Genomic DNA, 10,244 nt, shown 5'->3' on the forward strand with positions numbered 1-10,244 from the left:
TGACATAATTGGTTAAGACACAGACAGCTGTATGTTCTGGTGATAGTTTCTGCATTGAGCAGCTATTGCTGAAAGGGTTTTTCAGCCTTTCTGAAATAAACAACAAAACCCAAAGATAAATGAGGCTTATTCAGTAGTAAATTGAAAACAGGCACTGCACTTCATTTATGGGACAGGAGTTATCCTTGGGAACACTTAGTTTTATGGGTTTTTTGGTGCTAGGATGCACTTGAGCCTTTATATAGTTGTTGCACTGGTGGGAGAATAAAGGTCTAAATTAGTATATGTTCTATATAATTTTAATTTTTATAACTATACCTGCACCTCTAATTTTAATGGAAATTTTGGATTGCTTCTTAGAATCTTTTAGACTTCCTTACATTAGTTTTAACTCCACTGCCAGAAAAGCATGGCACTTTGTCCACGTGCTGAGTTATGCAGGAATGTGCACAGCAAACAGCACTCTTATCTTGAACCCTGGATACAGCAAAACCTTCCAGATAGGCTAAGATGTGTGCACCAAGAGGAATCCAAATCCTGAGCCACTCTGGATTTTTGTCTCTGACCTGCAGCATCCATATTGCCCTTGCAATGCCAACAACCTCCTGCTGGAACTAGTGGTGAGCCTGGTGAGCCACTTGTGCCCTGGTCATCTGCCTCCAGGCCTAATGTTAACCAGCTGAGGAAAGCCTCTACATTTAAACATTGTACATTTCCAGGTCATAGAATCATAGCATAGAATAGTTTGGGTTGGAGGGACCTTAAAAATCATCTAGATCCAACCCCCCTGCATGGGCAGGGACACCTCCCACCAGACCAGGTTCCTCCAAACCCCATCTAACCTGCCCTTCAACACTTTCAGGGATGGGGCAGCCACAGCTTCTCTGGGCAACTTGGGCCATTGTCTTATCACCCTCATGGTGAATAATTTCTTCCTAATGTCTAACCTAAATCTCCCTTCTTCCAGTTTAAAGCCATCTCCCCTTGTCTCTCACCACATTGTCTTGTCCAAAGTCCCTCCCTATCTTTCCTGGAGCCCATTCAGGCACTGGAAGGTGCTCTAAGGTCTCCCTGGAGCCTTCTCTTCTCCAGGCTGAACACCCCATCTCTCCCAGCCTGTCTCCAGAGCAGAGCTGCTCTAGCCCTTGGGGCATCTGCTCACCTTTTAGAAGATGCCTGTTCAGTTTCTTGGTTGCTTATTGTGTTTAATTGTAGGAGAAACATTTTCCTAAGTTTTCTCAGCCAGGGGGAAAGGTGATCAACTTCTTGGAAGACTCTGGATGCATTTACTGAGCAAAGATGCTTTGCTAATCCTTGTCATTGATGATTCTTTCCCCAGGCAGGGTGACAAGTCCGACTGCACTTACATCGTGTTGAATGGTCGACTTCGCTCGGTCATACGAATGGATGATGGAAAAAAGCACCTGACTGGGGAATATGGGCGAGGAGACTTGATTGGAGTGGTAAGAGCCAGCTGGAAAATGAGATGTTCAGCTCAGAAATTGCTGTTGACTCCACACTAAACCAAGTTTTGTTTTTTTGTCAGTTAATTAAGTGCTTTTGCAGTTGAAAAGGTAGAAACTCCCTCCTAGCTGGAAACTTTGTGTAATAGTAAATGAACGGGATTATTATATTTGATTTTAAAAGAAAGACTTAAAAAAAAGTCACAATCAAACCAAAAAGCCCTGCAAACTGCTCTTTTCTGACATGGTTTCCTTTTTTTGACGCTGAGATGAGCACAGCCTGTTAGTGTAGTCGAGGAAGAATTGCAGGAGTGAGCAGTAAATGGTGGGTACAATAAACTGAGTAACATGGGAAGTTCTGTTTGATTGGGTCCCCCTGGAAATATCTAGTCTGAACTCCCCTGGGTTAGAGCAGACTTCAAAGCAGCATCAGATTGTTCAGAGAATTTGTAGTTATAAAGCTCTTAAAGCACCTTTTGATTTCAAAATTGTAGCGTCCGTGTTTAATTTCTCTGCTGTGTTCGTGTTTTCTTTATTAGACCTCGTTACAACTGAAGCAGGAGTTCTACATTGTAAATATGCATGACTTGTTTGATTCTTAAAATTAAAAGGTTTCTGAAGTTCCAAAGCTGTTCAGGCCCTCTTCTGCCTTCTGAGCTGAAAACTATACATTAAATGTATATCTGCTTACAGCCAGAAGCAGCATACCTCTGAATACAGGTAACACAAGTTAGTGTTAGCACTATAAGAAGAGCTTCTTTATAGACAACAAAAGGAAGAGGAAGGAAGATGAGAAGGATGTTTCCCTCCAGAGAGCTGATCCAAGATGGTGATGATTGCAAAAGCTGGTATTTTTGAGTGTGCCATCATCCAGCAGTTGAAGTTCTCCTCTGGTATTGTGCCTCCTGCCCTTGGGCCTGGGCTCTGTTTGTAGTGGAGGAGTCCAGCTCTGGAGCTGGGGCAGGGACACAGCACCAGCAAGTGGGACCTGCTGGTCCCTGCTGGCAGGTGGGTCACAGGCCAGGATCTGGGTGGTGGAGTTGTAGCAGCTTGTGCACTGAGTGAGGCTGAGAACTAACCAAACATCTGAGTTGGTTCTCTTGAGAGAAGTGAAAGGTTTTCTTGTAAGGAGGGTGAATTCTCTGGACCTTTTCAGTGTGTATTCACAGCTCATTGTCACTTGCCTTGTAACTTTAATGCCAATTGTCTATTGCTCAGAAGTGATTGCACTAGAGCCCAAGAGGCACTTCTGGTGATCATCCCAGCAGAAGACAGAGGTGTTCTGGACTGGTGACTGCACCATATTAATGTATTTAAGGATATCTTCCCAAGATCAGCAGTGCTACTTCTGGTTAAGGAGTTTTGTTGGCTTGGGACTGTGTTTGGGGAAGCAGCTCTATTCCCACCTCTAGGCACACTGAGATTTTGGCTTTTGTTTTTGGGTGACCCCTTTAGTGATGCCTCTTCAAAGAGGAAGGAGGAGCAGGAGCAAAAGCTGAGCTCTTTTGTAGCTAATCATGCTGGTATGAGGCCTTACAGGATGTGAATAAGGGTTTGTCAATTTTGAGACCTACAAGCATTTTTCTGCTCATTTCTGTGCTTTCTTACACCAGCAGTGATCTGCAGCTCCACTGGCAAGTCTCTGGAGGTTTGCAGAGCTCCCAGGTTAAAACAACAGAGCTGTTCTACTTTCTCAAAGCTGTTTTACGTGACAGTGAAGTACATGGTCTAAATCTGACCCCCTGTACAAGCACTAATGCTTGTTTTGGCTTTCCGGTGCCTGAAGGGGCTTCAGGAAAGCTGGGGAGGGGAGGGACTTGAGACAAGGCCAGGGAGGGAGAGGACAAGAGGGGGATGGATTAAAACAGGAAGAAGGGAGATTTAGGTTGGACATTAGGAAGAAATTCTTCACCATGAGGGTGATGAGACAATGGCCCAAGTTGCCCAGAGAAGCTGTGGCTGCCTCATCCCTGAAAGTGTTGCAGGGCAGGTTGGATGGGGCTTGGAGGAACCTGGTCTGGTGGGAGGTGTCCCTGCCCATGCAGGGGGGTTGGATCTAGATGATTTTTAAGGTCCCTTCCAACCCAAACCATTCTACAATTCTGTGATAACATTTCTCTCTAACTCAACCATTTATCTGGTGAGGAGAGGGAAGTTGCTTTGGTGGCTGGGCTGAGATGTGTTTACTGGTGAGTCCCTGGGCACAGATACAGAAATACCATAGGGGTTATGTCTGAACCAGAAGTTACTTCTCTGAATCCATGTTATGACATTTATTATTGTGAAGCTTCTGTGGCTCCATGAACGTCATCCCCTCTTCCAACCCACAACAACAGGCCCACTGACTCATGCTGCCATTTGTTGAACGAATCTCGATGCTCTGGCTCTCTTTTGAAAACATGGGGGAGGATCTGTAAGGATTGCCAAGATTAATGGAGCTGTGCTTTGCAGAGGGCATTAGTAAAATGACATTTTTCCTTTTAAAGAGATTTGTTTATCCCCTTCTGCAGGATCTCTTATAAACCTTTAAAAGCCTGTTGGAGGGTTGGGTTTTTTTCCCTGAAAAGAAAGTAACTGGAGGGTTCCAGGTGCTTGCAGGGAATGAAATTAGTGGCTGGTGTTGGTCAGCTGGGGGTGTGTTATTCCCTGAAACCCTTCCAAGACCCCCCCAGTCATTCAGACCTGTGGGCACAAACAGAATGCAAGAGTCTTGTATTTGGTGTGGTTTTGCTTATTACCTTTATCTCAGACCATTAAAAATGCCACGTGTCACACGTGTAAGAGCTGAGTATCTGCCATCTCTGCTCTCAGAAGGAAAGCACTGGAAAATGAAGGATTTCAGACAAGAAGTTCATTTTCAAATGTGCTCCCAAGGCTAAACTTGTGACTTGAGCTGTTTGCTTCCTTATGCTGACTCAATGGCATCTGTTTCTGAGGTCTGTCAATTCAGAGGGAGAAGAATAGGGATTAGAAGCTAAGGTTTGCCTTCCCTGTGGAGGAACTTGAGGAGCTGACAAGGACAGCTATGTTGGGGGAAAATGATCCCTGCTCCCTGGGAGCCCTTTTGTAGGGACACTGCCTCCTGCTCACTGCTGTGACCCTGTTGGGCAACTCCAGCTGCTGTTTCTGCTCAAATCAAATCAAAACTTGACTGAAGATCTTCCAGGCAGTTTTAAAAGGGCAATGAAGAATCTGTTAGAGAGTTCCCAGGCATTTGAAATAGAGTTCCCAGAAGTCCTGTTGTCTGGAGACCATGATTTGACCTGTTTTAGGGGGAATTTTTAATTTGTTAGTTCTGTTGCTACAATGGAAAACTGTTGAAATGGTTATTTTCTTAAACCATTGCATTAACTACTCTTCTAGTGGTGTTTCTACCATGCCCAGGTGAGCCCAGAGGAAGGCAGAAAAGCCCTTTGTATGTTCATAAGGTGAAAGAGCTTATTTCCTAAGTTATTTGTTTAAAATGCTTGTATTAGCCTCTCATTTTTCTCCTTCATGTAGCTGTTTTAGTGCTGCTTTTGGTTAACGGCTGCAAATTGTAGTTTTTACTGGTTATCTTAACCTCATTAACACATTGATGTCTAAAGAAGGGGATTCCTTTTCATTTATTTGTTATGCCTGTTGGTATTAAGCAAACTGGGCCAGGCTTTGACATGTCATATTGCCCCTGGCACAGCTGATGAGAATGATTAATTTTTTACAACCTGCAAATAGGTTGTCCAGAGGGGCAACAGGATCACAGCTCCAGCATCTTTTGAGTTGGGGTTATTTACTTTTGCATTCTTGCAAGGACAGTAGTGGGTGAGGAGAAGGGGGGGAAAAAAACCCAACAGGGTTATCTTGCAGAGTAATCTTCTGCTGAATAAAAGTTACTTGAATCCTTCCTTCTTCTGTCAGGTATGTGTGATAGAACCTTTCTTATTTGGGTTCCTTCAGAACGGCTGCAGTGTTGGTGAGATGATTGGATGCCAGGCAGTTCCTGGGGCCTCAGTGACAGCTGTTGGCCTTGTAGTATTTTAAAAGCTGAGGTCTCACATAGTGTGCAGCTATTGGAGCCACCTGCCTTGAAACTGCTGTCTGCAGAGTCTCACAGACAAACCAGTTGGCTTTCATAAATGCCCTACTGAGTGGGATAGCTGCAGCAATGGTTTGGTTAATTCAAGACCCCTTCTGCTTCTCTTTAGCAACCAGAAGTCCTCTTTTTATTCACAGGACTATAGCCAGTCAGTTTTGGGCAGCGAAAGAGCAAAAGAAGTGCAGAGAAGCATTTGTGCAGTAATCCTTTCTTCTAACATGGGGCAGCATGAGTGATAAATTGCAGAAAAGAATCTTCATCTGCCAGTGCTGCAGCATACCAGCTCTGCTGTGGAGAAAATCATGCTTTCCATTCTGGAAAGAATGGCTCTTTTAAGTAAGTTTAGATATTAAGCTGTTAATCTCATTAATACAGTTAAATCTGCATGGCTTTTTTCCTTCTCAAGAAAGTTGAAAACCAAGAAGAATCTGTAAATGGCTTAGGATTTCCTTAGGGGTTTGGAGCATTGTCCTTTTGAAATGTAATACTGTTAGAAATATTTGATTGCTGAGTAATCCTCAAAGGAAACACACCAGTATCAGGATTATACTTGTCAGGCTTTTGTTCTTTATCAGGGTGAATGTTATAATACACCACTGTCTTTTAACACTGTCCAGGCCAGCTGACTATCCATGTACCCTCACCAGCCATGCTAACACTTGGCAAGTTCTCCTCTGCTAAGGCTGGTTTACTTTGTCATTTTTAAGTGTGTGGATGGTAGAGTTTTTTTACTGATTACTTGCATGTGATTTTTTTTCTAGACCATGACTACTCCATTTGCTAAAGCTTTAAGTTACTAAAATATTTTGGATTAATCCAGGTTAGTGGCACCTCAGGCACGTTCTGTGCACAACCCTTATCTGGAGATGGGAGGACAGTGAGGTCCAAGAACTGAGCAGGAAGATTTGGTTCTGGAAGAAGGTGTTCTCCTATCTTCTGCCATCTGTCTTTGGTAATAGGTTACTAAAAATTATTATTAGTCTAGCAGCATCTTAAGGGTGAAATGGTATTTAAATAACCAAAGACAAATGCTGAACCAAACAACCAAAAACCCCAAACAACCAAACAAAAACTAAAGCCAAAGGCAAAACCCCTCAGTATTTACCAGCAGTGAGATGAGATAGAGGAAGCTCTGGGAAATGAGTTCACATTTGCTCAGCTGAACTAGTGTCAGGCTGAAACTAGCAGCTCACTGTCCTGATTTCCAAAACCATCTTGAGGGTGTTTTGGCTGAATTCAAGGCTGAATCTGAGCCATCTGAACCTACTTAGAGTGTGAGTTGCTAAGTACTATTTTTCTGATTCTTTTCTCTACAATAATTTATTCTTTGGTCCATAACAATTATCTTTTATATTTATTTGCTTCAAGTTCTAAACAGCTGATGAAAGAGGCCATTCATAACTGAATATTGTTTAGTGGTCTCATTGCTGACTGGGAAAACTACAGCATGGGGCAATAAATTATCTGGCATTAATGTTACATGGGTAAGTCATTTGGCTTTGCAGGTGCCACAGATAAACCTGCAGAGAGCTTTATCTCCCCAGCCAAATTCTTTTTAGAGAGTATTAGGATCTTTGACAGATAGTGAGAAAACTTGTGACCTGCTGGGTTTCATACAGGAGATTTCATGTGTCAGACAGTCATTCCTTAAGCGATTTTTGGGTCCCCCTCCTGCTTCCAGTTGGACTTCCTTGTGATAATACCATTGCTGGTGTCCAGCTATCAGCTGACTCTTGATACAACTTCTGATCCCCCTTCAGGGCCATTTTGCACCTCCCTTGTCTTCTGCTCCTTTTTCCCTTCCATTTTGAGAAATGTGGCATTGAACTAGGCTGCCTTGTGAGTGTCAGGAGTTAGTGCTGCAGCCCTTGGACCTCTGCAGAATGCACAGGGAAGTTGTTAGCAAGAGAGATTTTTCTTTTTAAATATTTTTTCATTTAATAGTTTTCTTTGGCAAGTATCATTTAGTATGAGCCACTGAAGTGTGATCCTAATCACCGTGACAATGCTTGGAGGGAGCAGTGGGAGGCAGAGCCCAGCACAGGGTCAGAAGTGAAGGATGGTAAAGGATGTTGCTGAAATTCCAGCCAAGTTCAGTATTTTTGTGTTGTGAAGCTGAGTCAAAGGCAATCAGATCTCTCTCTTGTGGGAAAGTACTTGAGCAGGTCATTATGTTCTGTTATCTCTTAGTCAAAGAGATTTTTGTGTTGGAATAGTTTAATTTCAGGTATAATTTCACTCCAAGAGGACCATGCTGCATGCCTGTTGGTGGTGGTTTGCTTGTGGGTGCTCTTCAAGCAGTCTCGGTGAATTGGATGGATTTTATTTTGGGTGTTGTGCTTCAGAGAACTTTTGGTATATTTTTGGGGTTTTTTTTTTTACTGTAATGTGGGACCAGGGCAGCAAAACGTGCCTGCAACTTCCCTTCTTTTCTAAAGCCACATATAAAAAGGAGTGGAGCTGAAATGTGCTAGGTAGGGCTGTTCCCCAGCTCAGCCCAGACATAACAAATAACTGCAGTGTAATTTTACTCAATTTGACAATTCCAGTTTTGGACCATTTCACCTAGTATTTTTGGTGATGTATATTTAAAGGAGATGCTCTCAGGCACATGGTGTGACTCTTGGGGTGCCCTATACAGGGACAGGAGTTGGACTTTGTGATCCTGATGGGTCCCTTCCAAGTCAGCATCTTCTATGATTCTATATTTTTTCCTTATCTGTCCCTTAACTCCACTCACTGCTGCAGCAGAGCTGGCATTGCACTGCTACTAAGTGCAGGCTCAGTCCTCTCAGGAGTATCAGGAGCATGACTCCCACTGCCTTAATTACACTGGGTAGCAAGCTCAGTCTGATTTAATTTTTATGTATATTTTATATGTACACTTGCACACACACACATCTAGGTATACAGAGTAAGACTTCTACGTGTGAGTGGATGTTTGTAAGTCTTTTACATGCATATATATATTTTTTTTTTATATAAAATGAGAAAGGGAGGCTTGGATTCTTCTCTCTGCACAGCAGAAGTGTTGGTGTCCTCAGTGGCAGGGTTAACTTGGCACAGGAGAGCTTGCAGGAGGTGGTTGTTAGAACAACTTCCAAGAGTACATGGTGTACTGCGCTCATCCTCTGGCTCTGCTCCCACAAATGCCAGCAATTTGCAGCTTGTCTGGTTGCTCTTCTCACTCCTTCGTTGTTTCCAGCAGTGTCTCCTCCTTTGTCTTTTTTTGATACAAACAAATTAATGTTTCAGGTTCTTCTGAACTGATGGCTGGAGGAAACACCTTGGAGATTAGTATCCTCTGTTTGCTGCTTCAGGTGCAGAGGGTTTGTGAGCAGCTTGTTTAAACCAGAAGTGTGTGATTGCCCTTCAGGTGACATTGATGATGTTTCATCGGTCTCCTCAGTTGCAGCAGCATCTCCTGCCCTAGTCCAGCAGCACCACTGCTCTGAAAATCCACCTGTGTGTGGCTGGTTTGTGCCTGAGCTGCTGCAGTGCTGGTGTGGCCATTGAGATACTGGTGTGTGACCTGTGCATCCTGCCTGTTGCCCACCCCTTTCCTTGAGCCTCCTGAGCAGTTGTCAGTGTTGATATTTCTTCTTCTAATGCCTCCCTGGGTGCATCTGTCCTTCCTTGCACTGTGTAGTTCATCCTGCCCTTGTGTTTCCTGCTGTCTTGTGAGGGACCTTCCCCAGTGCCTTTGGGCGAACTGTTGGGTTTGTGTGTTGGGATGGACGTTATGTGAGGAGAGAGTGAGGAGGCAGTTGTGCCAGAAGAACCTCTGAGCCATGTGTCTCTTCTGTGGGGAGCTGGGGTGTCCATGCAGGGTCTGTGCCCCAGCACCGCTGCCCTGTGTGAGGTGTCTGTCCAAAATTCTGCCCCTTGCACAGGCCAGTCTGTGCCTTCAGCCTTGGTGCTGCTGCTGGAGGCTACATTTGTGCTGAAGAGAAGAAAAAGCCTTTTTACTCTGTAGTGTCTTCTCAGATTTCTCACTTTGTGTTGCTAGACGTGATGCTGCTCTCTTGGAAGGAGGCTGGATGTGTCCTGGCCCAGCTCCTGCCACGCTCCGGGTAGGAGGGGGGGTGTGTTGGGGGCTGCTGGCTCTTGCCAAACCATCTTTTGTGAACATGGAAACTTGAAGCTACAACTACCATACTAATTGATGGGCAGTGATTGTGGCTTTCACAAGTGAGGATTTGGGAGATGAAGAGTTTAAGCTACCTAATTTGATAACTCTTGGAGGTCTGACCTGCTCTCCAGGGTCTCCTTATCCCTGATGCTTTCATTTCTGTGGCTGCTGTTCCCTCCTGCTGCTTCATGCCCAGGGACTGGCAGTGCAAGGGCTGAAATGCAGGGCATACATGGTGTGGAAAGATGGCTGCTTTTTGTGAGCTGGTAGCAAGGAAAAGATTCATATGACAGAAGGAAATGTGATGTATGACAGAATTAAAGGTTCTCAGGTGGAATACTAGCCCTAATGAAGAGAACAGAAAGCAGCATGTGATGAACTGGATGGGATGGGAGAGCACAGGAAGAGCCCTGGGAGCATATCCCTGTGCTGTGGTTGATGGTTAGGGAGAATGGACCTGTGAGCATAAAGATGATCCTGCTGATTTGCATCCCTGATTCAGACTGGACCTGTCTGCTGTTGCACTGAAACTTGAACACTCCTTTGGAAATAAATAATCTACACAAGAAGCCAT

At 44.2% G+C, this 10,244-nt stretch overlaps 1 protein-coding gene across 1 annotated transcript in view; it reads left to right on the top strand.

Annotated features, from left to right (window-relative positions):
- The window catches only part of PNPLA7 (patatin-like phospholipase domain containing 7), a 127,969-nt gene that overhangs the window by 36,569 nt on the left and 81,156 nt on the right, over positions 1–10,244 (top strand). The window contains exon 18 of the mRNA XM_009994306.1: positions 1,340–1,463. Within this exon, the coding sequence (XP_009992608.1) occupies positions 1,340–1,463 (124 nt within the window). The remainder of the gene's footprint in view (positions 1–1,339; positions 1,464–10,244) is intronic.

The sequence above is a fragment of the Chaetura pelagica genome, unplaced genomic scaffold (assembly GCF_000747805.2).
Source record: "Chaetura pelagica isolate M959 unplaced genomic scaffold, ChaPel_1.0 scaffold132, whole genome shotgun sequence".
NCBI lineage: Eukaryota > Metazoa > Chordata > Aves > Apodiformes > Apodidae > Chaetura > Chaetura pelagica.